The 27,865-nt window shown below is 48.7% G+C and overlaps 3 protein-coding genes across 3 annotated transcripts in view; 2 read left to right on the top strand and 1 right to left on the bottom strand.

The window, feature by feature from the left end:
* Positions 1-7,034, top strand: part of LOC106552039 (dihydropyrimidinase-related protein 1) — a 28,467-nt gene extending 21,433 nt beyond the window's left edge. The window contains exons 12-14 of the mRNA XM_087723706.1: positions 359-538; positions 3,817-3,985; positions 5,984-7,034. Of these exons, the coding sequence (XP_087579832.1) occupies positions 359-538; positions 3,817-3,985; positions 5,984-6,075 (441 nt within the window). The 3' untranslated portion in view covers positions 6,076-7,034. The remainder of the gene's footprint in view (positions 1-358; positions 539-3,816; positions 3,986-5,983) is intronic.
* WFS1 (wolframin ER transmembrane glycoprotein) overlaps positions 1-8,811 on the bottom strand; it is a 60,095-nt gene extending 51,284 nt beyond the window's left edge. Inside the window, exon 1 of the mRNA XM_087724856.1 lies at positions 8,793-8,811. The gene's annotated coding sequence lies outside the window, so the exon portion shown is untranslated. The remainder of the gene's footprint in view (positions 1-8,792) is intronic.
* Positions 8,812-9,416: 605 nt separating this feature from the next.
* FKBP4 (FKBP prolyl isomerase 4) lies at positions 9,417-26,641 on the top strand. The gene is made up of 10 exons (XM_087724859.1): positions 9,417-9,731; positions 11,355-11,499; positions 12,061-12,203; positions 12,777-12,897; positions 14,329-14,485; positions 14,637-14,727; positions 17,115-17,198; positions 20,479-20,664; positions 21,560-21,799; positions 24,536-26,641. The coding sequence occupies exons 1-10, from the start codon at positions 9,618-9,620 to the stop codon at positions 24,626-24,628; spliced, it is 1,374 nt and encodes a 457-aa protein (XP_087580985.1). The 5' UTR covers positions 9,417-9,617; the 3' UTR covers positions 24,629-26,641.
* Positions 26,642-27,865: the final 1,224 nt, after the last annotated feature.

The following is a 27,865-nucleotide window of genomic DNA, read 5'->3' as shown; positions in this document are numbered from 1 at the left end:
GCGAGTGTGCTCACTTCGCCCACGTCCGTGCACATTGGCACATAAATATGCCCACGCATGCACAAAATGTTAAAAAAATGAAAATAAATTAAATTTGTCCAATTAAAATTGCGCAGAACCAAAAAATCAAGATGGCACCGCCATAGGAGGACTGGTTTGGGGGCGTGGCAGGCCTGGGTCACTGCCGGTTCCAGCGACGCAGGCCGCCAAACCACTACCAGTTCGGCCGAAGCGGAATCCAAAACATTAGGCAGTTTGACCTAGTGGTTATTAGAACCTCACACGGGCCTATGAATTAATGCAAGGAAAAGCATGCCTAGATGTTCAGGAATAATGATATATTGTTGTCATTCTTTAGGTTGTTGAATATAACATTTTTGAAGGCATGGAATGCCGCGGGGCTCCCTACATAGTTATTAGCCGAGGGAAGGTTGTGTTCGAGGATGGGAATCTCACGGTGAGGAAAGGAACGGGCTCCTTTATCCCGCGGAATTCCTTTCCAGAGTATCTTTATCAACGGATCAAAACTAGGAATAAGGTATGTTTACTCACTTCCTTGTCACCTTTTAATATTACACAACTTGCTTTCATTAATTATAAGTAGTCCTCGACGTGCGATCAGAAAATTCCTCCTTATTTCTAGGTTGAATCTCTCTTTGGTCAGTTTCCATCCATTGTTCCTTATGTGGCCTTCGGGGGCTTTGGAAAATAGCTTGTCCCCCTCCTCTCTGCGGCAGCCCTTCAAATATTGGAAGATGCTCTCCTGTCTCCCCTGGTCCTTCTCTTCCCTAGACTAGCCATGCCCAGTTCCTGCAACCGTTCTTTATATGTTTTAGTTTCCAGTCCCCTCATCATCCTGGTTGCTCTTCTCTGCACTCTTTCTAGAGTCTCCACATTTTTTTTTATAGTGTGGTGACCAAAACTGGACGCAATACTCTAGGTGTGGTCTTACTAAGGCTTTACAGAGCGGTATTAGCACCTCACTTGATCTTGATTGTATCTCTCTGTTAATGCAGCTTAGGATTGCATTGGTTTTTTTGGCTGCCACTGCACACTGCTGGCTCATACTTAGCAGGTTGTCCACTAAGACTCCAAGATCCCTCTCCCAGTTACTGCTATTAAGTCTTGCTTCACCCAGTTTACATGTGTACTTAAGAAGGGAATAGCATACTTCCTTCTTAAGAGATATATCCTGGACACAATCGGATAACACTGACAGCTTTGGTCTATTTGAGTGGCCTGAGGTCCAGAACACTGCTTCTCACTTATTTAGGATCACCTACAGGCAGGGCTGGATTTAGATGAAAAGAGGCCCTAGGCTATTCCACTTATGAGGTCCTTTCACCTCCCATTTTTAAGTTTGTAAATTACACGAGAGACAATAAAATACATCATTACTGTGATATATATCAATATATATAGCTGGCCTCCCGACGGAGGGCGGCTCTGCTCTGCAGCAAAGGCAGCGAGGCCAGCCGCCTCCCCTGCTGCGCTCAGCTGCCTGGCTCGGCCCCCTTGCCCTCACCTGCCTGGCCGCTGGTGGGCTCCGCGTCGACGAGGCGGCTACTGGGAGCGGCCGCGCCTCTCGCCCGACCGCCGGTGCCGGGAACGTGGGCGGGCTCCCCAACTGCCGCGGCGCTGGAACTAGAATACTGCAATGTGCTCTACATGGGGCTGCCCTTGAAGAGCATCCGGCGACTTCAGCTGGTACAGAACGCGGCTGCGCGAGTGATTGTGGGTGTACCGCGATTCACCCACATAACACCTATCCTCCGCGAGCTGCGCTGGCTACCTGTCGATCTCCGGGTGCGCTTCAAGGTGCTATTAGTCACCCATAAAGCCCTGCATGGTAGTGGATCTGGATACTTGAGAGACCGCCTCCTGCCAATCACCTCCCTGCAACCAATTAGATCACACAGATTGGGCCTCCTCCGTATTCCATCGGCCAGCCAGTGCCGGCTGGCAACTACAAGGAGGAGGGCCTTCTCAGTCGTAGCCCCGACCCTTTGGAACGAACTCCCCGTGGAGATTCGTACCCTCACCACCGTCCTGGCCTTCCGCACAGCCCTCAAGAACTGGCTAGCCCGTCAGGCCTGGGGACAAGGATAGTTACCCCTCCCGAATGATGAATGTATGTTGCTTATTACTTTTATTATATGTGTCTATGTCATTGTTTGTACTTCCCCTCCCTGATTTTATGTGAGCCGCCCTGAGTCCCCTCAGGGAAAAGGGCGGCCTACAAATGTTAATAAAATCAAAATCAAATCAAATCTTAACCAATACATTTTTATGTTTGTTTATTAGTCCTATGCGTAGAATTTCTCCTTATTTTCGGTTCAGTGTTTTAGTGTTCACTGTTTTTAGATTAGTGTAATTTTAATTTTGCTAACAATTTGAATGTAGGCCCCTCTTGATCTTGAGGCCCTAGGCTGAAGCCTAGTTAGCCTATAGGAAAATCCGGCCCTGCCTACAGGAGAGTAAGAAGCCAAAGCAGTTGTGTTGTTAAAGAGACACAAGTAAACACCTCTTCACTGAGAATGAATACATGTTTGTTTATGGAGATTCTCAGTCCTCCAGGTCATGGTTGTCCCAAAGGTGCTTCTTCAAGAGGCAACTGGACTTTCTGGTTTTTTCTTTGAAGACATTTCGCTTCTCATTCAAAGAAGCTTCTCCAGCTCTCACCTGGATGGTGGGGAATGGAAGGATTGATACTCCTTGCTGACAGCTGGTCATTTGCATCTTCTGAGCAAGTTGTTAAGGCCGCTAGGAGATTTATCTGTGTCCTCAGGGTCACCTGAGCGGGGCAAATGGGCGTGGAGCCTTCTTGGAACTGCTGAAAGGATCTGTGTTGTAGACTGGAGATGGATGATGTGGTATCCCCCACCCCCTCTGTTGAGAGAGGGCTGTTCAATTTGGACACAGATGGCCTGTTCGCCCCTCTTTCAAACCAGCGGTCCTCTCTGTCCAAAATGTGGACTTTGTTGTCTTCAAAAGAGTGGCCGTTTCGCTTCTGACTGGAGGGAAGGATTGATACTCCTTGCAGACAACTGGTCATTTGCATTCTATTTAGAGAGCCGTTGAGGCTGCTTGGAAGTTTATCTCTGTCCTCAGGGTCACCTGAGTGGTGCAAATGGGTGTGGAGTCTTCTTGGAACTGCTGAAAGGATCTGTGTTGTAGACTGGAGATAGACAATGTTGTATTCCTCCCCCTCTGTTGAGAGAGGGCTGTTCAGTTTTGACATAGATGGCCTCTTTGACCCCTCTTCCAAACCAGCGGTCCTCTCTGTCCAAAATGTGGACTTTGTTGTCTTCAAAAGAGTGGCCGTTTCGCTTCTGACTGGAGGGAAGGATTGATACTCCTTGCAGACAACTGGTCATTTGCATTCTATTTAGAGAGCCGTTGAGGCTGCTTGGAAGTTTATCTCTGTCCTCAGGGTCACCTGAGTGGTGCAAATGGGTGTGGAGTCTTCTTGGAACTGCTGAAAGGATCTGTGTTGTAGACTGGAGATAGACAATGTTGTATTCCTCCCCCTCTGTTGAGAGAGGGCTGTTCAGTTTTGACGCAGATGGCCTCTTTGACCCCTCTTCCAAACCAGCGGTCCTCTCTGTCCAAAATGTGGACTTTGCCCTCTTCAAAAGAGTGGGCTTTGTCTTTTAAATGCAGACGGACTGCTGAATCTAATCCGGATGGGTTTGTTCTCCGAAGTTGCGCCACCCGTTTGTGAAGTGGCTGTTTTGTTTCCCCCAAGTTACAGATCTGCACATGTCTCACTGCATTGTGCTGCATATACGTGGTGTTTCTTTCTGTGCCCTGCAGGTAACGGAACTACAGGGTGTTTCCCGAGGAATGTACGACGGGCCGGTCTACGAAGTTGTAGCAACTCCTGCGAAATATGCAACCCCCGCCCCCTCAACGAAAACGTCGCCTGCCAAAAACCAGCCTCCGCCCATCAGAAACCTCCATCAGTCTAATTTCAGTTTATCAGGTGATTTCTGAAATCTTTTTGGAAATAGAATGGTTGTGGGAAAGATTGGTCCCGGCATGAGACATTTAGGATGGAATTGCTGCCCTGTTTCGAGCGAGAAAGCATACTTTGAAGAGATGATGTCATTGCAAAGATGTTCTAGGGCCGAGGATGGTTGGCTGGCTGGCCAACTCTGGGGGTGCCAGTTTGGCAGGAAGGGGCGCTAGGCCGCAGCCATTTAGACAGCCAGAGCGCCCTTGGTAGTTCAGACTTGCTTGAGGCTCTTTTTCTAAAGTTCATTTGAAGTTACCAAGGAGGATTTACAGTCACAGACCTTATCTGTCTTGGAGAACAGCCAGGCCGAGATCTGCAAAACTTGGCAAGTAGTTTCAGAGTCACAAACCAATGAAGCGAACTAATGGTCTCCTGCAAACTCCACTCCCCTTTTGCTCCTCTTTTATTTCCTTTGGGAGGGGCCATTCATCGTCCACCTGTGGCCTTACTCTCAAGTCAACTCCTATTCTTTAGCTCTTCCCTTCGTCTGGCAACTCTGCGCATGTGCACACTGGGAACAGGCTCCAGCTGTTCTTCTGCCTCATTGATGTCTGACTCCGAAGGCAGCTGATAACTGCGAGACGGCTCTGGCCCCCTCTCTGCCTCTGACACAGAGCCCTCATCAGAGCCTTCCCCAGACTCCAGGACTGGTCCAGGTTCCTCCCCAACCTCCCTACTGTCCCAATCTTCTGCCAGCTTCTCTGGCCGCTGGTGGACCACAACACTTTAGAGGAGGGTTGGATCCATGCCATTTTTCTAATTACACTCCCATATGACCTGGCATGAACGAATCTTGCCTCAACTAGGGAAGACATATATACATTTTTAAATAATTGATGCTTAATCTATATACCAGAATAGTTATTTTCCTTTGTGGGAAAGCAACTGTCTTGCGGCAGCAAAAATGAAGCAGCAAATCCCACGGAGTTTGGACAGAGCTTTCCATCTGCCTGCCTAGGCCTGATTAGATTAAAAATAAGGGTGGGCACCCCTCTGTATCTCCCCACTTTTGAGAAGTCCAGATCTAAGCCACGCAGAAGCTCCCCTTGGCAGGCCCAATGCCATACTAAGAGAGGGTTCGGTTTGGGGTGCTTTGTGCTCAGAAAGGACGGATTCTCATGTATTGCTGAGGATTAAATCTAATTGTTGTGGCCTCTCGGGCACCGGCCCTTCCAGCAGCCAAATCAGGGGAGGAGGTGTGGGGGTCAGGATCAGCATCAGGGCAACCTGGGAGCTCTGAGGGGGAAGAGGGAGTGGAGCTGGCGGAGAGAGAGAGACAGAGGCAGAGCCTGGGCTGTCCGTCAGCCCTCAGATGGAGAGTCAACATCCCCCAGGTCTGGAGGTGGCTGATGAGGAAGAGGAGGAACAGCTGGGTCCAGTGCCTGACGCACGGATGCACAGAAGGCAGAGGAGAGGAGAGCAGTGGAAATCTATGGGCTGGTCCTTGGGCCGGAAGAGCCACCGCTAGCTCTGGGCATAAAAGGGAAGGTGGAGATGGATAGTTGTGGCAAACAATTATTTATCTTCTGGCAGGACAAACTTGTTAGCTTGCCTTGAGAGAGAAACTTTTTGCCGAGGCTGCCAGCGCTCCTAATTAAAGGAATCTGGAACGATCTACCCCCAGAGATCCGGACCCTTCCCACTCTCTCGGCCTTCTGAAAGGCTACTAAAACCTGGCTATTCCGGCAGGCCTGGGGCTGTTGACCTCATGAATGAGGCCCAGCCCCGCCCCGCCCCGCCCAGATTGAGTGCATGAAGTGATTTTTTAATCTGCTCTTCTTTCTCTATTTTTTAATTTTTATCCTTTTAGAAATGTGTTTCTGTAAGCCGCCCGGAGTCCTTCGGGATTGGGCAGCATATAAATTCATTAAATTTGAATTTGAATCTTTGAGTTCACTTCAGATGGTTTGTTGTGTTTGGGGAGCTGGCTCAGAAGACTAATGCTTCTGATATGTCCTCTTGCAGGGGCTCAAGTAGATGACCATAATCCTCGCCGCACCGGACACCGTATTGTCGCACCGCCAGGAGGCCGTTCCAACATCACTAGTCTCGGATAAGCGCAGATGGAAGTCGGAAACGAAGAACGAACGCTCTTAGTCCTCCTCTACATTCCCGTGCTCCTTAGCTCACGCTTCATTCATTGCTGTGCGAGGAAAAAAAATGTTTGTCTTAAGGAAATAAGTGTCATAGTGTGATGTGTTTGCTTGGAATGAATCACCTTGGTTGTGTTTGCCATCTTAAAAGCATGATCTTCTCCCCCTGTGCTCGGTGAGCAGCGGTGCTGCTTGTAGCTTTGCTTGCAGTAGAGTTTTCCTTTGCACCTTCCCATCCCCTTCCTCCCTTAGTTGTGCTAGATTAGGCAACGCATGTTACTGAAGCAAGTTGCGGTTTATGCGTCTACTTTAGAGTAAGGCCGCCTGCCACTATGGATTGGACCAGGGGTTGGCAACCTTAAAGACTCAGAGTCATTTGCACCCGTTTCCCACACAAAAGAAAACACCGGGAGCCACAAACATCCCGTTCAATTCTGGAGCCGACCGGAAATCTGGCTCCTCCACCATAGAGTCTCCTCCTAGTGCGGCATCCTTTTACCTCTATCTGTCCTAAAGGAAAGCCTTGTCAAATGTGGAGACGATCGGAAAGCCCGCCCCTTTCCATAGAGTCTCCTGGCATGCTGTGCTTCCTCACCTCCAAACGGAAAGTCCTCTCAAAATTGTGGCGCCGACTGACAGTAAGGAGCCGCAGCAGAGGGACGAAAGAGCCACATGCGGCTCCGGAGCTGCAGGTTATCGACCTTGGATTAGACACAAGGTCAAGGCGCGATGTTCGGTTAAAGGAAGACACCTATGGACGTCTTATAAATATGCAGTAGAATTTTTGTTGGTGTTTTTATTCATTACCGACCCAATGAGGGGGGCCAATAGGCTGTGATCTTCTCAGTCGAGTCAAACTCTCGTCCGACTTTAGGAAAAGCCATTATTAATAATCCATGTGGTGACTGTAGAGGATTTCCATAGGCGGTCATCCTTTACACACCAATTTTGGTACTTGTAAACATTTCAAAGGTTTGTTGGTTTTTTTAAACGTTTTTGTATGATGGAGAGGTTTTTTTCCCCCCCCTTCCTCCTTAAAGGTTGTGGTTATTTATTAGAATGTGTCAGATTTACTAGTTGTGGCTCTTTTTTTTTTTAAACACTTGTGAAATAAAAGAACATGAAGTAGCTTGACTCTCTTTTATTGTAGTGCATTATCAAAACAATGGCCATTCGGTATCTCTTGTGCATCCTTGATAAAACTCCGACGAGACAGGAATTAAACGGCAACTAAATAACTGGCTGGAGAACACGGACCAGAAGCCATTAAAGTGCAGCATTTCCTTGCTTACCGATTCAGAGTTTAACAGAATAATAAGAGTAACAGATTTGGATGAGACCGTGGAGGTCTTCTAGTCCAACCCCTGCACAAGCAGGAGACCTTATATCAGGCGCAGCCTAATCTACGTCACCGCGCGCCAGAAATGGCACGCAAAACCACCCCGCCTGGATCGCGGCAAAACCCAGAAGAGCAGTGCTCCATTGTGCGTGTATGCACTGGCACCAGAACGCCCAGTTTTGGTGTGGATGTGCCTGAGGAACGGCTGGCCATTGGGGCAAGCATGGTGCTGGTGCACACATGCTCGGCGGAACACTGCTTTTTCGGGGTTTGGTGCTCCCGCATGTGTGAAGGTCAGTTGCCTAGTATTATGTACGGGCATAGGAACGCGGGAGAGGATCTGGCCCATTCCTTCTCCCTTGCCCGCAGGAAAGTGAGTTTGGAGAGGAAGGGATCGCAAGAGAGTACATCTGTGTTTCCCACAGCTTTGGGTTGCTTCTTTAAAAAAAAAACAACTCTTGTGATCCCTTCCTCTCCAAACTCACTTTCCTGAAGGGAGGGAATGGGTCAGATCCTCTTGCTACGCGTTGTTTGGAGAGGAAGGGATCGCAAGAGGGTAGATGGAGCTTATAGGACCATTGTATGTTGACCAAGGAATGGATGGACCATCCCTGCAACTCCTTTCATGGTCAGAGGGTTGCTCAGTGGTGGTTCTTACCCCTTGCCCACAAGATAAGTGAGTTCGGAGAGGAAGGGATCGCAAGAGAGTTCTTTTTAAAATAGGGGCAACCGAAAGGTGTGGGAAATGCAGATCTACTCTCTTGCGATCCCTTCCTCTCCAAGCAACGCTTAGCAGAAGGTCCGGCCCATTCCCTCTCCCTTGCCCACAGGACAAGTGAGTTTGGAGAGGAAGGGATGGCAAGAGAGTAGATGGAGCTTACAGGACGAAGGTCTGTATGTTGACCAAGGAATGGATGGACCATCCCGGCAACTCCTCTCACAGTCAGAGGGTCGCTCAGCAGTGGTTCTTACCCATTCCTTCCCTTGCCCACAAGATAAATCAATTTGGAGAGGAAGGGACTGTAAGAGTGTTAAAAAAGGGGGACAACCGAAGGCTGAGGGAAACGAAGATCGACTCTCTTGCGGTCCCTTCCTCTCCAAAACACATCAGAGGACAGCGGGAGCCCCTCCTCAGCCGGAGCCGAAGCCCTTTGCCTCCATCAGAAGGCAGGGCGGCGCTTTCCGAACCCCCCAAAAAAGGGCCGGCAGGGAGACAACCGTCCCACATACACACACACACAGGCGTCCACCGGCCCGGCTGCTTCAGGCCTGGCCAGGTTAACAGCCGAACGTGAGGCGGCGCCACACGGCCAGTCAGCGCGCGCTAAACTCCCGCCTCTACCTCGCGGCTCTCCAGAACCTTCGCGACGGCTGTTCGCCCGCCCGTGAGGGAGCGCTCGGCAGGCGCCTCGCTTCCAGGGCCGCTCTCTCTCTCTCTCTTTCTCCCTCTCTTCGCGCACTCTCTCTTTGCTGCGCGCGCAACCTTTTGTTGCTTCCTTTCTTTCCCTCGCTTCCCGCCGGCCGCTCACGCTCTTCCCTCCTTCCCTGCTGCGCGCGCAGCTTTTGTTCTGCGGTTTCTTCCTCCTCCCGAGCTCGGGAGAAGGAGCCTCGCTTCCCGGCGGGGGGTGGGGGCGCGCTCTCTGTCTCCTCCCTGTCACTCTCCCTGGTGCGTGCGCAGCTTTTGTTCTTATTGCATCCTCCTCCTCCTCTTTCCCAGCTCGGGAGGCGCCTCGCTTCCCGGGGGCCGCGCTCTCTCTCTCCTCTCTCTCATCTCTTTTTCCCTGCTGCGCGCGCAGCTTTTGTTCTGTTGCCTCCTCCTCCTCCTCCTCTTCCCCAGCTCGGGAGGCGCCTCTCTTCCCGGGCGCCGCTCTCTCTCTCTCTCCTCTCTCTCGTCTCTTTTTCCCTGCTGCGCGCGCAGCTTTTGTTCTGTTGCCTCCTCCTCCTCCCTCCTTTTCCCCAGCTCTGGAGGCGCCTTTCTTCCCGGGGGCCGCTCTTTCTCTCTCTCTTTCTCTCTCTCTCTCTTTCTCTCGCGCTCGCGCTGTCCCTGCTGCGCGCGCAGCTTTCGCGCTCCCCCCTCCCCCTCGAGGCGCCGCCTGCGGGTCCCGCGCGCGCGGCCGAGCACCGGAGCTTCCCTCAGAGCGGCGGCGGCGGCGGCGACGGCGGCGCCATGACGGCGGAGGAGCGCGGGGCTGAGGAGATGAGCGCGGCGGCCGCGGCGGCCGCGACGGCGGCCTCGGAAGGCCTGGACATCACCGCCAAGTGCGACGGCGGCGTCCTCAAGGTGGGCGGAGGCGCTCGCGGGGCCCGCCTGGCCTCAGCCTTCCCCCCCCCCCCCGGCGGCCTCCCCCCTGCAAGGCCCCGCGGGGGCGGCAGCACTAGAAGCCCGGCCGGTCGGAGCCTTCAGGCCTCAAGGAACCCCCCCCAAAGCCCAAGGCCGCATGGGGGGGGGGCTGTGGGCCGTTGGAGGGCTGTGGGGGATAATGGGAAGAGCATTGGGGCGAGTGGGGTCATTAGGAGGCGGTGGGGGGTTATTAGGGGCGGTGGGAGGAATATTGGGGCTATGGAGGGCATTGGGGGTTTTGGGGGGGCTATTGGGCAGTGGAAACTCTGTTGGCAGTAGGGGGGCTATTGGGGTAGTGGGGGCCATTGGGGCCGGTGGGAGGAGTATTGGGACGGTGGGGGGCTATTAGGTAGTGGGGGCCATTGGGTACTAGTGGCTATAATAGCAGTAGACTTATATACCGCTTCATAGGCCTTTCAGCCCCCTCTAAGCGGTTTACAGAGAGTCAGCATATTGCCCCCAACAATCTGGGTCCTCATTTTACCCACCTCGGAAGGATGGAAGGCTGAGTCAACCCTGAGCCGGTGAGATTTGAACAGCCGAACTGCAGAACTAGCAGTAGCCTGCAGTGCTGCATTTAACCACTGCGCCACCTTGGCTATAAGGGGTAGTGGGGACTATTAGGGTGTGGTGGGGGGTAGTAGGATATACTTGGGGCTATTAGGGACGGTGGGAGGAATTTTGGGGTTTCCGGGGGGCTATTAAGGGGGTGGTAGGGGCAATACCCGATAGTGGGGGCTATTAGAGTTTAGAGAGTTTAGAGTAATTTATTTATATGCCGCCCTTTTCCCTGGGGGGGGACTCAGGGCAGCTTACAACTCGAAAAGGGAGGGAAACAAACAATTGACACATAAGACAATACATCATTAAAAGCACAACATTCATACTATTCAGGTGGGTTACAGTCTTTAGCCCCAGGCCTGGCGGGATAGCCAGTTTTTAAGGGCTGTGCGGAAGGTCTGGAGGGTGGTGAGGGTACGAATCTCCACGGGGAGATCGTTCCATAGGGTCGGAGCTGCCACCGCGAAGGCTCTCCTCCGTGTGGTTGCCAGTCGACATTGACCGGCAGATGGAACTCGGAGGAGGCCTAATCTATGGGATCTAATTGGTCGGATGGAGGTAATTGGCAGTAGGCGGTAGGCAGTAGGATGTGGTGGGAGGAGTTTTGGGGATAGTGGGAGCTATTGGAATGTGGTGGGGGCTGTTAGGGTGTGGTGGGGGATAGTAGGACGTAGTTGGGGCTAATAGGGACAGTAGGAGTAGTAGTGGGGGTGGTGGGGCTATTGTGAGGCAGTGGGGAGCTGTTAGAGGGGAGGGGGAGCAGGAGGCCTCCCAGCTTTCACCTCCCTGTCCCCCCTTTTCTCTCTTCCTGGACAGAAGGAAAGTGGCCCTTTGGCGCTCCTCCTGCTCAGGACTGGCCAGTTCTCGCTTTGCCACCCCCCCAAGGTCGCTAAGTGGGAGCTCCAGACTTCTCCCCTGGCCTGGCTTTGTTTTTGCCCGTTGGTAGAGCGTGGCTTTCGGGCACGCCCTCAGATGGCCTCTGCTTCCTTCTCTCCCTGGCAGGTGGTCAAGAAAGAAGGGACGGGCACCGAATGCCCCATGATAGGGGACAGAGTGACCGTCCATTATACTGGATGGCTCTTGGATGGCTCCAAGTTTGACTCCAGCCGGGACCGAAAGGACAAATTCTCCTTCGATTTTGGAAAAGGTGACGACTCCTCTGAAGTGCACAATGGTTCTCCCTCCTCTATTTTCTACTTATTTATTTGCATCCCACATACATATTTGCATACATACATTTACATATTTGTATAGGTAGCTTAAAAAGGGATGCGGTGGCTCAGTGGCTAAGACGCTGAGCTTGTCAATCAGAAAGATGGGTGGTTCAAACCACTAGCGCCGCTTAACGGAGTGAGCTCCCGTTGTTTATCCCAGCTTCTGCCAACCTAGCAGTTCAAAAGCATGTAGAAAAATAGGAACCACCTTTGGTGGGAAGGGAACAGAGTTCCGTGCGCCTTCAGGCGTTGAGTCATGCTGGCCACATGACCATGGAGACATCTTTGGAAGCGCTGGCTCTTCGGCTTTGAAATAGGGATGAGCACCGCCCCCTAGAGTCGGGAATGACTAGCACATATGTGTGAGGGGAACCTTTACCTTTAACAATTCCTGAAAGGCACCGCTCTTACCTTGATAGCTGCACTGCTTTTTAACAATCCTCTTGGGAGCTAAGCTTCGCGTGACCTTGTCCTCTATTTCTCTTTGTGCTTAGGTGAGGTGATCAAAGCATGGGACATCGCTGTGGGGACCATGAAGATCGGGGAACTTTGCCAGATTGTCTGCAAACCGGAATATGCCTATGGCTCTGCCGGCAGCCCCCCTAAGATACCTGCTAATGCCACCCTGTTTTTCGAGGTAAGTTTCAGGCCATGTGCTTTGTCCCACAGAAGAGGGCATGTTGGATGAAGGGAACTGTAGCTACTGTATTTTTCAGAGGCTAAGACACACCTTCCCCCCCCTCTTCCCCCCTCAAAAGAGCGCCCTGCATCCCTTTTTTGCAAAAATGGACTGTTTTGCAAAAAACAGGGGTGTTTTTGCCTTCCCCCAGGAGCACTCTGCAGGTTTCAGCAGGGCTGGGGGAAGGCAAAAATGCTCCTTTTTTGTGAAAAAAACATGTTTTCTGTCCATTTATCGCAAAAACAAGGGCATTTTTTCCTTCCCCCAGCCCTGCTGAAGCCTGCAGAGTGCTGCTGGGGGCTGGGGATGACAAAAGTTTTTTTTTTCTTATATCTTTGAAATCTTGGTGCGTCTTATACACCGGTGTGTTGTATAGTCTGAAAAATGTGGTACTTTTTTTTTCTTTAGTCATTTTAAGTGTGCTCAAATCGCTTTTCGTGCGCGCCTTTATTTCAATCCGTATCTGATCCCCTCCTCAGTACAACGACGCCTCCCCTTGGCGCTAAACAAGCCTCTGGTTTCTTCCTCCAGATAGAACTGTTTGAGTTCAAGGGAAAAGACTTGACCGATGATGAAGACGGGGGAATAATTCGGCGGATCCGAAAGAAAGGAGAAGGCTATTCCAAACCCAACGAGGGAGCCTTTGTAGAGGGTGAGTAGCGGAAGAGCTGGGATTATTTAAACCAGGGGGTGGGGAACGATGGCCTCTTTATGACCTGTGGACTTCAACTCCCAGAATTCCTGAGCCTGCAGGGATGGGGGGAACGATGGCTGTTGTAAGACTGGTGGACTTCAATTCCCAGAATTCCTGAGCCAGCATTCTTGAGCATGACTGACTCAGGAATTCTGGGAGTTGAAGTCCACAAGTCACGAAGGTGCCATAATTCCCGAACACCTCTGACTTAAACACATACTGGATTATTAATCTGGATTTCAGGGCCGGTGTGAAAGGGTTCCAGACAGTCATCTCTGTAGAGTGTTGTGTTGAAACACGGGTAGTCCTCGACTTAACGACCACAATTGAGCCCAAAACCTCTGTTGTTAAGTGAGACTTTTATTGAGCAAATTTTGCCTCTCCATTTTGCGACCTTCCTTGCCACCGTTGTTAATGGAATCCCTGCAGTTGATAAGTTAGTGACGCGGTTGTTAAGCGAATCCGCCTTCCCCCATTGACTTTGCACGTGGGAAGGTCGCAAAAAGAGATCACGTGGCAACAAATCACCTGCCGTGTCTCATTCCTGGATGCCACCATCATGCCAGGCTCCACAACTGGTCCTTGACGGTCCCATCTTTCAAAGTGGGCCTGCATTCCCAGGTAGGATGGTGGCATCACGGCCTGCTTTCTTTGCTGTTGTAGCCCTCCAGCAGCCAGCAGAGCTGGCAGCACAGTCGGACACTGAGGATGTTTGTGGAGGAACCTGGGCCAGTCCTGGAGGCTGGGGAAGGCTCTGAGGAGGGCTCTGCGTCAGAGGCACAGAGGGGGCCAAGGCTGTCTGGCAGTTCTCAGCTGCCTTCGGAGCTAGACGGCAGCGAAGCAGAGGAACAGCGGGAGCCTGTTCCCAGTGTGCACATGGGCAGAGCTGCCAGAAGAAAATAACAGCTCAGAAATCAGGGTAGATTTGAGAGTAAAGTCATAGGTGGAAGGTGATTGGCCCCTCACATAGGGAATGAAAGAGGAGGGGGCTTTTGCAGGAAACAATTTGTTCGTTGGGTTGTTAGATTCATTTCAGGAGTGTGAAGATCTGTCCCAGTCTCTGTGCCAAGTCTTTCCTTGCACAGTGTTTGGACAATATCTACATGGCAGCTTTCCAAGCTAGATAAGGTCTGTGGTCATAAATCCACCTTTGAAAGACTGTTTGCCAGGCCTTGGCTGAAGGTGAAGGAGAGGAATTCACATTCATTTAATAAAAGGGTTTTTGTCAGGACCAGGACTCTGCCTCGGGCTTTTTGGGGAGGTCAGAATACCTGCAATCTGCTCAGCCCGGTTCCTACAGGTCTGTGACCCCGGGGGTGGGTGGGTTGGGGACAAAGAGAACTTCAGCAATCGGTTCTAAATGCCTGCTGTTGTTTTTTTTAATGCCAGTCGAGATTGAAGGTCGGCACGGAGACCGCGTGTTTGACAAACGAGAGTTACGGTTTGAAGTAGGAGAGGCGGAAAACTACGACCTCCCTCCCGGCGTGGACAAAACGCTACAGAAAATGGAGAAGCTGGAAGAGGCTGTGGTCTATCTCAAGCCCAGGTGAGCCTTTTGCCCTGAAATGGTCTCGGCCGAGGGGCGGTGACTCTTGGGATGAAACGATGGGGGTGGGGGGGTGAGATGGGGGTTTGTGGGTCAGATGCTCTTCAGGGAGAAATATTTTGCTCCTCAACACCTCCCGTGTCTCTTACAGCTACGGGTTTGGAAGCGTCGGGAAACCAAAGTTTCAAATCCCGCCAGATGCCGACTTGCAATACGAAATCAAGCTGAAAAGCTTTGAAAAGGTAACATCGGGGAGCACTTATACAAAGGCGGACAGGAGGGGGGGGGGATGGCCTTACGGAACAGGGGTGTGCTTAATTTTTTGGCAATTTCAGCACACTTACCGTACTTTTTGGAGTATAATATGCACCTTTCTTCCCCCGCTCTCGCCCAAAAAGAGTGTGGAAATGTTGGTGCGTCTTACGTGCGTCTTATACACCGAATACTGCCAATTTTGGCCTCCCGAAAACACGCCCCCGCATCCCATTTCTGCAAAAAATGGAGACGTTTTTTCCTGCCCCCCAAAATTGACCCATTTTTCACAAAACCAGGCATTTTCCCCTTCCCCTTTAGCCCTGCTGAAGCCTGCAGAGTTCTCCTGGGGGGCTGGGGGAGGACAATTTTATTTTCTTACTTACCTCTTTGAAATCTTGGTGCGTGTTATAGTCCGAAAAATACGGTACTTTTTACTGAACATTATTTGTTTTATTCAACATACAATTACAAGTTGTGGTCTAACACACGGTGCAGGCTTTTTTTTTTTAATGCAATATGTTTAATATTTAAAGATGTTCGTCTTGATCTCCCTCGTCCCATCAGGTTTTTAAGTTTGGGACAAATGAAATGGTTCGCGCAATTGGATTGTCCCCTCTTTCCCCCTTCGCTTCTGCATGGTATTATCACGCTGCCCGTATTTATTCATTTACTTTATTTACAATTTATTTATAACTTATTCATTGGTATTATCACACTGCCCGTATTTATTTATTCATTTAATTTGTGCGGCTGAACCATCTCCCCTAAGTGACTTTGGATATGGTGAGCGTCAGAGGTGGTTTTGAGCAGGTTCTGACCAGTTCTGGAGGACTGGCAGCGGAAATTTTGAGTAGTTCAGAGAACCGGTAAATACCACCTCTGGCTGGCCACGCCCGCATCTATTCTCTGCCTCTTGAGTCCCAGCTGGTCTGGAGGAAATGGGGATTTTGCAGTATCCTTCCCATGCCACGGCCAACAAGCCACGCCCACAGAAAACCAGTAGTAAAAACTTTTGAATCCCACCACTGCTGAGCGTGCTTAAAACACTACGATAAAAATGCAGAATGTAAAATGAAAAGTAACCCTTAGGAATAAAATGGAAAACGGGCACCTGAGGATAATCAGCAATATTTTAGCACCTGACCCCCATACATGGGGGAAAAGCTGGGTGGGAAAGACTGCCTGGAAGCTTCCGGTCTCTCTCTGCCCTGAGGACTTTTGTCCATGGGAATAACTGCTTAGGACTTGTCTAAACCTGTTACTGGTTCTCCCTGACTCTCGGTGTTCCAGTTTCACATTGCAATCTGGAGTGATGTGGTTGCTTTCCCCCAAAGTTCCCACGGCTTTTAACCGTCGGATCAGGTCCTCGCTGTTGCTAAATCAAATGTAGGAGCACCGCTTCCCTCTTCACCCTTCTAGGAGGCCAAATTGACATCAAAGAGTCTGCAGTTGTGGGTGGAGTTGATTTCCCCATAGATCCCTGCAGGTTGAAATCTCCCTTGACTCTTGGATCCCATTATTGTGGCCCGTCAGCAGAGCTGGTGGCACAGTCGGACAGTGAGGAGGTTGGGAAGGAACCTGGGCCAGTCCTGGAGTCTGTGGAAGGCTCTGAGGAGGGCTCTGTGTCGGAGGCAGAGAGGGGGCCAGGGCCATATGCCAGTTATCAGCTGCCTTCAGGGCCAGACATCAGTGAGGCAGAAGAACAGTGGGAACCTGTTCCCAGTGTGCGCATATGCAGAGCTGCTAGAAGAAAAGAACAACTCAGAAATCAGAGTCGATGTGGGAGTAAAGCCACAGGTGGACAAGGGGCCCCTCCCATAGGAAATAAAAGAGGAGTGAAAGGGGAGGGGGCTTTTGCAGGAAACAGTTCGTTCGGGGGTTAGATTTGTTTCAGGAGTGAAAAGATCTGTCCGGGAATCCCAGAGACCTTTCCATGCACAGCACCTCATTTGGACAATATTGACATGGCAGCTTCCCAAGCTAGATAAGGTCTGTGGTCATAAATACTCCTTTGAAAGTCTGTTTGCCAGGCCTTGGCTGAAGGTGAAGGAGAGGAATTCACATTTGTTTAATAAAAGGGGTTTTGTCAGGACCAGGATTTTGGGGAAGCCTCGGTCAGAACACCCATCTCCCGGTGTAGCTAAAGGCCAAAACAAGGACGCCTAAATGAATTTCTCATTCTAGGTGTCTGTCTGTGTGTTCGTGTGCGCGTGCGCTCTTTAATGTTGCTAAGGGCCATCGTGCGCTGTGTTGCCTTTGGAAAGCGCATGCCCAGATCCTCTTCCCCTGATCCTCTTCCCTTCTTCCAATGATGGGCTTCCTTCGACCATGGCGGTGGCTGATTTGGCTCTTTTTTTTGTGTGTGTTCCCGCAGGCAAAAGAGCCCTGGGAGATGAACACCCAAGAGAAGCTGGAACAAGGCACCATTGCAAAAGAAAAAGGCACCCAGTATTTCAAAGTAGGTCTACCTTGCAGGGTGTGTCGCCCTGGGCTGCCCTGTAGAAACGGTTTTTTTTTTTCTTCAGTAACACAGAATGCTAAGAAGTCCAAGCGAGGGCAGAAGAAGCCGAGTGAACGTGCTTTTCTGGTTCCTCATCCAATTATTGGAGAGGTGGATGGGTGGATGGATGGATAGATAGATAGATAGATAGATAGGAGAGAGATATATATGAGAGAGAGATGATAGATTGATAGATTGATAGATAGATGATAGATGGATGATAGGGATGATAGATAGGGAGATAGATAGATAGATAGATAGATAGAGAGATAGATAGATAGATAGATAGATAGATAGATAGATAGATAGAGAGATATAGAGATATAGAGATATAGAGATATAGAGATATAGAGATAGTGATAGATTGATAGATTGATAGATGATAGATAGATAAATATAGATAGATGATGGAAGATAGATAGATAGTGGATGATAGGGATGATAGATAGGTAGATAGATAGATAGATAGATAGATAGATAGAGAGATAGAGAGATACAGAGATACAGAGATACAGAGATATTGATAGATTGATAGATTGATAGATGATAGATAAATATAGATAGATGATGGAAGATAGATAGATAGTGGATGATAGGGATGATAGATAGGGAGATAGATAGATAGATAGATAGATAGATAGATAGATATAGAGATACAGAGATACAGAGATATAGAGATATTGATAGATGATAGATAGATAAATATAGATAGATGATGGAAGATAGATAGATAGTGGATGATAGTGATGATAGATAGATGATAGGGATGATAGGTAGGGAGATAGATAGCTAGATATAGAGATACAGAGATATAGAGATAGAGATATTGATAGATGATAGATATAGAGATATTGATAGATAGATCCCTGTTTCCCTGAAAATAAGACACACACCCCCCCCCCCCCCCGGGTTAATAAGCCCAATCAGGCTTTTGAGAGCATGAGCTAAAATAAGCCCTCCCCAAAAATATTGCAACATATCAGCAGCCATGAGGTGACCACGTTTGCCGCCTCCTGCACTTTAAAAATAATAAGACCTCCCCCAAAATAAGGGGGGGAGGTCAAAAGAAAATAAGACCCTTTCTTATTTTCCGGGAAACACGGTAGATAGATATAGAGATATTGATAGATAATAGATAGATAGAATGAATGCTAGAATTCTTTATTGGCCCAGTGTGATTGGACACACAAGGAAGTTGTCTTTGGTGCATAGGCTCAGTGTACATAAAAAGACAAGATACATTAGTCATGAATCATAAGGTGCAACACTTAAGGATAGTCAGAGGGTCCAAATAAGCAATCAGGAAACAATATCAACATAAATCATAAGGATACAAGCAACAAAGTTGCAGTCCTGTAGTCATAGGTGGAAGGAGATGGGTGATAGGAAAGATGAGAAGATTAATAGTAATAGCAATTTAGCCTCAGTGAATGGTTTGACAGTGTTGGGGGAATTAGTTGTTAAGCAGAGGGATGGTGTTTGGGGGAAAACTGTCCTTGTGTCTAGTTGTCTTGGTGTGCAGTGCTCTATAGTATCATTTTGAGGATAGAAGTTGAAACAATTGATGTCCAGGATGCGAGGGGTCTGTATATATTTTCACGGCCCTCTTTTTGACTCATGCAGTGTCCAGGTCCTCAATGGAAGGCCAGTTGGTAGCCATTGTTTTTTCTGCAGTTTTGATTCCCCTCTGAGGTTTGTGTCTGTCTTGTTGGGTTGCAGAGCCAAACCAGACATTGATGGAGGTGCAGAGGACAGACTCCCATCATCCCACTGTAGAACAGAACAATAAGCTATTTTCTATTTATTTTAGGCATAAGGGATTAGGAAAGCACACCCTGTACCCAGAAATAGAAAAAAACCCTGAAATTTGTTATTTAAAGCAGGCAAGAATCACGGAAGCCATTAAATCCAGTCTCCACCCCCAGCCTGAATCCAAATTAAAGCATTTGGGACCGCTGTCTATATCGGTGGGAGATCATTTTTGTGAGCTCATCCCTATGGGTCATTCCTTCCCCTGCCAAACTGGCCTTCTGGCCACCAGAATGTTTTTTCTTCTAACTTTCCACGGGAATCTGCTTTCCTGGAATTCAGATCCATCGCTCCGTGTCCTGAACTCTGGACCCAGGGGAGAAAAATAAACCTTAACTGCCCTCCAAGCAGGACTATCATCCGGCAGTCACTCAGATTCAGCTTCCCTTTGTAGGTCTGGAAGCTAAGTCTCCCCCTTCTCCTCTCCTTTTGCCCGTCTCCAATTCCTCTAAATCCATGATGGCGAACCCTGTGGCACGCGGAGGCCTCTCTGCCGGCACATGAGCCGTTGCCCCAGCTGAGCTCCACCGTGCATGTGCGCCTCGGTTTCTGCAGCAGCGGGTGTTGTTTAATCAAAATGCAGTTAAAACACTATACAAGCCATCGAGAATATATACATCCAACAGGAACAGGAAGTGCCTCAGGGAGGAGATAGAAGTAAATCCTAGACAGGCAGGAAATGCATCACTGAACAATGGAGATGAATGCTAGAGGGGAATAAAGCTGCATACAAGGCGGACATATCACATGTAACAGCGTAGGCACGCAGGGGGAAGCGTGGGAGGACACCCCCCCCCATTTTTGATCCCAGGAGGCTTCAGGGAGGCCTGCTAGCCCCAAAATGGGGCACGCACGGAAGGGGGTACGGTTTGTGCATGCATGCGCAGGGGGATGCATGGTGGGGGGGGGGAATCTCATGCACGCACACTTTTGTCACGTGAGGCGAAAAAGGTTAGCCATAACTGCTCTAAATCCTTCTTCCCAAGGCCAGAGGGAAGCTGGCAGGAGACCATTAGTTCGCTTGATTAGTGTGAAGATGTACTCATCTAAGAGACTCCTTGCCAAGTGTTTTCTTGTATAGCATATCGACCTGGCAGCCCTCCAAGCCTGCTAAGGTCTGTGGTTGTCAGTTCATCCTAGAAAGACTGTTTGCCGGGACTTTTTTGGATGTGAAGGAGAGGAATTCACAGTAGCCAAATAAAAAGGGGTTTTACTTTTCGCGACAAGGAGCCTGCTTCGTGATTTGGTGAACACATATTTGCCGTGGGTCGAAGGCAGGTGGGCCTTGCTTTAACAACCGTTCATTCCGCCGCTGTTGTGAATTTGTGATGGATTGTGAACAGAGTCCTTTGTGCACCTACTGGGTGGTGGTTTGGGGGGGATCGGCCTTTGGCTTCCTTTGAAACTGACCACAAGCTTTGTCTTCCAGGAGGGGAAATACAAGCGAGCCACCTTACAGTATAAGAAAACCGTATCGTGGCTGGAGCATGAAACCGGCCTGTCGGAAATGGAGAAAGCCCAGTCCAGGAACCTGAGGCTGGCTGCCCATCTCAACCTCTCCATGTGCCACTTGAAGCTGAAAGAGTTTCCTCAGGTCTTGGAAAACTGCAACAAGGTAAATGGAGGGAATTGCTCTGTTGGGACGAAATCATGTTTCATTCCTTGCCGTTTGGTCTTTCTGAATCCCTCCTGCCCTCATCGGCCTTCGAGCGTCCGTCAAAACAGCTCTCCTTATACCAGTGTTTCTCAACCTTGGCAACTTGAAGACGTCTGGACTCCAACTCCCAGAATTCCCCAGCCAGCGAATGCTGGCTGGGGAATTCTGGGAGTTGAGGTCCAGACGTCTTCAAGTTGCCAAGGTTGAGAAACACTGTCTTATACAACATGGGCACTTAATTATGTATAACTGTGTAACGGTATTATGAGGATAGCTGAAAACTTGAATCCGTCTTGCACTTCGCCCAAAAAAGAGGTTTTGGAAAGTGGGATGGGGGGAGGAAACAAATGGAACTCATATAAAGTATACCTTTAAAAGGGAAATATGGAAAATAGTGTTTTTTTGGACTGTAATTCTTAATGCCACTGATATTGAGTGGAGTTTGCTAAAAGGCTGAAATACACCAGATAAAATAGAGTCTGGAAGGGAGATAAAGAGAGGAGACAGGAGAGAGGGAAGCAGAAGAGAGGAAGGAGAAAGAAGGTGTGAAAAGAGGGGAGAGGAGAGAGAGCAGTGGGAAGTAGAGAAGAGAGAAATGGTAGAGGGAAGATAGGGAGGAGGAGAGGGAGAGAAGAGTTGAAGATGAAATAGACTATAATATGATGTATGGAAAGCAGAAAAGCCAATAAAAATTGACGAGGCTTGATGGCAAGAGGAATTGATACATTACTGAATATTCAAAAAATGTTCGATAAGATGTAATGGTCTACTTTGGATTATATTATATGTATGTTAAAAAATAAAAAAACTTGGAAAAAAAAAAACCCCAGCTCTTCTCCTTCCATCCTTTCAGGCCCTGGAATTGGACAGCAACAACGAGAAGGGCCTCTTCCGGCGAGGCGAGGCGAGACTGGCCGTCAACGACTTTGAGTTGGCCCGAGCGGATTTCCAGAAGGTTCTGCAGCTCTACCCAAGCAACAAGGCGGCCAAGGCCCAGCTCCAGATCGCCCAGCTGAAGATCCGCCAGCAGCACGAAAGGGAGAAGAAGATGTACGCCAACATGTTCCAGAGACTGGCAGACAAAGAAGGAAAGGTAAGTTCTGTACTGTTCTATTCTCAGAATATAGAGAATAGAACAGAAGAATGGAATGAAGAATTAGAAGAGAAAAGAAGATCAGAATAAAGAATAAAACAGAATAGAAATCGGAATATAGAATAGAACGGAATATTGGAATAAAGAATAGAGTAGAATAGAACAGAGAGGAATGGAACGGAACGGAACAGGATAACAGAAAAATAACAGAATAAAATAGAATGGAGTTTGGAGTTGGATTTTATTCAATTTGTAGGCCACCCTATTCCCCGAAGGGACTCAGGGTGGCTGAACAAAAGCCAAGGGAGGGGAAATTACAAAAAGTAAGACAAAACAATCAGACAATACGAACAATTTAAAAGCACAACAGACACAGCAAATTCGAGTAGGGGGGGGGGGAACTCAACCCCAGGCTTGCTGGGACAGCCAGGTCTTCACGGCCGTCCGGAAGGCCTGAAGGGTGGAGAGGGTCCGAATCTCCACGGGGAGCTCGTTCCAAAGGGCTGGAGCAGCCACAGAGAAGGCCCTCCTCCGAGTAGTCACCAGCCGACATTGGCCGGCAGATGGAATATGGAGGAGGCCTAATCTGTGGGATCGAATGTGGGAGGTAATCGGCAGAAGGCGGTCTCTCAAGTAGAATAGAAATATAATACAATAGTAGAATAGTAGAATAGAAGAGGAATTAGAATAGAATGTAGAGTGTAATAATGGAATATTAATAGAATAGAATAATAAAATACTAGAATAGAATAATAAAATACGGAATGGAATAAAATAGAATAGAGACCAATTTCATGGCATTTATTTTGTACAATGACAAGAAAGGATGTGTGTGTGTGTGTATGTGTGTGTGTATGTATGTATGTATGTAGGATAGGACATACATACATACATACATACATACATACATACATACATACATGTCTCCATGATGGGTAGAACTAACTTGTATCTCAAGTAACAGCTAGTTAAGACCCATGACACTATTCACACGTTAAAGGCCTGGCGTGATCTTGGCCCTAACGCTGACCTCTGGTTTTGCCTGCTTATTGTTCCTACTGGTTCACCCCTCAGCATTGACTTTGCTGCCTTCCCTTTTGTTTTGTGTTCTGAAAAGGCTCGAGGCACTCGGTGTTTACCCTGGCAACTAGGGTGGATAAAAAATTGATGCTTTAAAAAAAAAAATTGGATTTTTTACAATTTATTTTTATTTTTTTATCATATTTATTTTAATAAAATGCTTTTGGCGCAAACATCTAAAATACTTTTCCATTTAAAATACATTCATAATTTAGTTTATTCAGCATGAAAGGGAGCTTAGTTATGTAGCACGGGGCTTGGCTGTATATTCTGCAATGTTTACATTTTTGGTAAACTCAATCATATTAAAAGATAGAATCAGCAAGAATGAGTCCTTAAAAAGCAGCTGTCATTTCAGATTCATCCTGGCAGTGCCTGTTAGCGGGCACCCACTCACCTGCTGCTGGCCACGTCCCTCACCTTGTGTCACTGCCACATCACCAACTGTCCCATTAAAGGGGAATGGGACTGTCGGTGAGTCAGCAGTAGATCAGAGAAGGAGCGGCTGCAAGACTGAGATGGTAGTTGCCCTTTAAAAATGATGATTTAAATCGAGTTGACTCAAATCGAGCCTTTTTACTAGCGATTTAAATCATGGCCTCTGCTCCACAGCCCTTCCTTTGTTGCAAAGGACCAGCCTGTCATCAGAGGCCGTTCAGTTGCAGAGGTCACCTCCAAACAGGTTAATCAAGAAACTGGTTAATCAATCACCCATGCCCTGAACCGAAGCCAAAAAAGCCGCTTTGGAGTGTGTTGTGTGGGCCTGCCACAAAAGAGGCTTATGTTTCCTGGGATTGCAAAGCTGCAGGAAAATACGCAACTTTCATTAAGAAGGTGCCCCTTTAACGAACTTGTGTACCATATTTTTTGGAGTATAAGACGCTCTGAATTATAAGACACACCTAGCTTTTGGGGAGGAAAACAAGGGGGGGGGGAAATCTTGCCTCCCAGCAATTTGCCTCCTTGCAACAAACAGCAAACAGTTCAGATGATATACGCTGTTTGTGGTGTTACATTTCAGACTATACTTGTACAGATGCTGTTAAAATTGATGGGGCTTTCTAGAAGAATAGTTATTCTCTGCTATTTAAAAAAGATATAATAGCACGGGGCCTCTTCAGACCAAGCATTTATTTTAAGAAGCTTCTTCATTTTGTTAAGCTGTCTAGAACAATAATAAAGCAGCCTTTAAAAAATAAGTCTAATAATTTGAACATTCTATAGGCTTTTATAGTTATTGACTTGCCTCCTTGCAGCAAACAGCGTGTTTCAATTTAGCCTCATTAGCACAAGAAAAAAAATATCTGCCTTGTCTCCCAGCAATTTGCCTCCTTACAGCAGACAGCAAGTTTCACTTTCAGCCTTTTCCGCAAGGAGATAAATTGCCGAGAGGCAGAGGCCAAAGGGTGGGAGGGCGGTGGATGGACGGGGCTAAATTCGGTGCATAAGACGCACTCAAATTTTCACCCTCTTTTATGGGAGAAAAAGGTGCGTCTCATGCTCCGAAAAATACGGAATTTTCCTGGCCTGGTCCTGTAGCTTTCCCATCCCAGGAAATAAGCCTCTCTCGCTTCTGACAGGAGTGAATGAAAACACACACACACATAAAGTGTCAAAGACTTCTCACTTTGAAGTTTTCTCCTGATTTTTCTCCAGCCGGAAGCCGACGCCGGATGCAAAGAAGAAGCCGACATGAAAGAGAAGCAGAACGGCGTGGAGGAGAAAACAGACGTCGACATAGAAATTTGAGGCTGAGAGTTGATGACCCGTTAGTTTTCTAAAAAAAAAAAAAAAACTGAAGAATTTCCAGTGAACTTTAGACCTTTATTTTTCTATCTTGATTCGGTAAGGGGGGGTGACGGCTGGGGGGGGGCTGTTTAGTGTCTATCCTAGGGGGGGAAAAAAAACGGTGGCAGAACCAGAAACAAGTAACGTTTGATGTATTATTTATTCGGACATGCATCCCTTTACTCTGTTGTTGTTGAGCTTGAAAGTTCTGTTAGGGTCCCGTCTTTCCTATCAGTTTCCTCATCTCCTTGGCATCCTTCTCAGGTTTCCAGCTTGGCCTAATCAAGTGTCACATTTTATTCCTCCCCTTCTTTACTGCCCCCCCCTCCCTATTTTTAAAGAAAGTTTTTATCTGCACATGCACACAGCTATTGCATGAGAGGCCTAATAAACACAAAAGAAAGCTGCCTTTTCTGCCGCAGCCTAACAATCTTCTCTTCGGCTCCGTTGTCACGGATGCCCCAAGCAGGGCTGGCCACTTTTCTTGTCAAAGGGCTCCTCTTCTCCAGGAGAGGAAAAGAAATAGAAAACCAAAAAACTTGAGCAGTAAACTCTAAAAGTCTGGAGGGTTAGTGGCCCTCGGACTGTTAAATGCAGATATTCCTCCCTCCCCGAGTTCGCTCAACATCAGCACCACCAGGTTGGATAAATGACTGCCTGCCAAGGGGATCGGCTAGTAGGATCTTTGGAATAAAGAGGACATATCAGAAGTTCAGGAAAATAATATCTGGTCAGCCAGAGTTGCAGGTCAGTGACAGTTAGCCATTTTCTGGAAGGAGGCCGCCCACATGCCATAAGCTTTCAAACATCGGCCAGTTGGGAGAACATCCTTCTACATCAATGTGGTGGGATTGATCTGCAGCGTCTCCTCCTGGGATGTCCCTATATCCCTCCCCCTCCATTGAGCACAGAAAGACCTAATGAGAGAGATCAGGCATTCCCACTAGGACTGTTGACGGTGAACCCGGCACGCACGGCCTTGCCTGCTTGTCTTCCGGGTTTCTGGCGTGCACGCAACAACCAGCTGTCCTTCACGCACATGGCAGTGCCGAAAGCCGATGTGCACTTGCGGCCTTAGCCAGCTGATCGTCTGGGCGTGCATGCGTGCTAAAACCCGGGAGTTTGGCTTTCCCGGAGCGCGATCCCTTCGCACGTGTGGCAGTGTTGAAAACTGGGCCTCGCCAGCTGATCGTTGCGCGTGCATGCACGCTAGAACCCGGACGTTCGGCTTTCCCAGAGCCCGACAAACGCCGAAAAGGTTCGCCATCACCGCACTAGGACATTTGCCTACGTTCCCCCAATTCCCTCGGGAGCCTGCCCACAACTCCCGCCAACAGTTCAAGGCTTGGCCCCTTGTTCAGCCAGGTGGGAAGAAAGGAGGTCAGTAGTCCAGCAGGTCAAGAGGTCACTAAGGAAATCACGCGTTGGAATAAAAGCCTAATGCAGGTCAAGGAACGGAGCACAGAGATACAGTTTGGATAGCTGATCAGAGAAGATGGGTGGGAAAGCAGGGGCAGGATCTGTGCTCCCAGCTCAGTTGGATTCTTGGAAAATGGGACATTGAGATAATTTGGAAGAAGGGCGTCAAACCTTGAGCGCCTGGCACCGTGCGCAGCCTTGAAGGCTCTTGGTGAGCCTGTGCTTGGGCGAGGTTTGAAAGGCATCTTCCAAGTGGTCATTTCCCTGCCTTTAATGTTACTTTCGTGATGAGGTTGAGCTCTCCGGCCGTGACCTCCGAGTATTTTGCAACCCATCCGTGCATTTCAGGAATGGGAGCGAGGCGTTGGGCCGAGGCAGTCAAGAGGCAGGTGTGGTGCTAGGCGGACCGAAGGCTGTGTGCATCAGTGGCGATGACTTCTGAAAGGAAAGCGAACGCAAGCGGAGTCATTTCATAATTGGCTTTTTAAAAAAAAACAGTTAATGCAACCCTGCTCTGTTTCGCCCATTATGCAGATTAAAACTGTATAATCTCTGCTTGCGTGTATGTGGTTACTGGGGCGGGAGGACGGTTTTTGAAACTTTACGGCTTTCCGCAAATCCAGAGCGCGAAGAAAAAGGAGGAACGATTCCCTTCTCTCTTTTAAGGCGCTGTGGCACCCTGGTTGCAGCCTTCCCGTGGATTCGGTGGACCTGCGCTAAATATGGAGGGGTCCTAATGGAATCCCACTCGATTGTGGAAGAAGGGGCGAATAAATTGGACGGTGAACGCAGTCCCTGTGGTTTCCTCTGCAGCACTCTGGTTAAATCGGTGATCCAAAAAGACCTTGACGGACTTGAACAATGAGCGATAATATCCAACGTGAAATTTAATGGGGAGGAAAGCACGGTTTTTACACCTGGACAGGAAGAACCGAAAGTCACAAACTACAGATTAGGTGAAAGCTGGCTCAAAAACTCTTGAGGACCTCGGAGTCCAAGTGGACGATCCCATAAAAATGAGCCAGCCCTGTGTGGCAGCAGCCAAAAAAAAATCTTAATACAATCCTTGGTTGTATAAACAGAGGCACAGAGAATCAAAATCAAGTGAGGTATTAGTACTGCTTTATAAAGCCTTAGTAAGGCCACACCTGGAGTACCGCATCCACTTTTGGGCACATCACACCACAAAAAAAGATGTTGAGATTTTGGAAAAAATAGTGCAGAGAAGAGCAACTGATGATTAAAGGCCTGGAGACGGTTGCAGGAACTGGGCATGGCTACTCCAGAGAAAAGGAGGACTAGAGGGTGACATGACAGCAGTATTCCGGTATTTGAGGAATTGCCCCAAAGAAGAGGGGGGCAGCCTATTCTCCAAAGCGCCAGCGGGCAGGGAGAAGCGACGGACGAAAACTAATCAAGGAGAGAAGGAACTTGGAATTAAAGGAGAAACGTCCTAATGGTTAGAACAATTAACCAGCGGAACAGCTTGCCACCAGAAGTTGTGGGTGCTTCATCGATGGAGCGGTTACGTTTATTGCTACTATTGTGATTTTGGAAAATAGAACCCAGACATCAACTGGCTCCAGGTGGCCCCAAACTCCCGAACCTACTGTATTTTTCGGAGTGTTAGGATGTACCTTTTTCCCCTCAAAAAAGAGGCTGAAAATCTGGGTGCGTCTTATACATTGAATACAGCATTTTTGGCCTCCCGAAACCCTGCCCCCTTCACCAAAATGGCCATGCGTAACTTGTAGGAAGCTTTTAGAGAGCTCCTGGGGG

The sequence above is a fragment of the Thamnophis sirtalis genome, unplaced genomic scaffold (assembly GCF_051295495.1).
Source record: "Thamnophis sirtalis isolate CommonGarterSnake01/CBP01778 unplaced genomic scaffold, rThaSir2_p1.2 scaffold_10, whole genome shotgun sequence".
Classification (NCBI taxonomy): Eukaryota; Metazoa; Chordata; class Lepidosauria; order Squamata; family Natricidae; genus Thamnophis; species Thamnophis sirtalis.
The sequence above is the reverse complement of the archived record's forward strand: the minus strand, read 5'-3'. Positions and strand labels throughout refer to the sequence as shown.

Coding starts and splice junctions, on each gene's coding strand:
- FKBP4 (XM_087724859.1), top strand. CDS start 9,618: ATGACGGCGGAGGAGCGCGGGGCTGAGGAGATGAGCGCGGCGGCCGCG. Junction 11,500..12,060: donor CTCCTTCGATTTTGGAAAAG/GTGACGACTCCT, acceptor CTTTGTGCTTAG/GTGAGGTGATCAAAGCATGG. Junction 17,199..20,478: donor AAGGCACCCAGTATTTCAAA/GTAGGTCTACCT, acceptor TTTGTCTTCCAG/GAGGGGAAATACAAGCGAGC.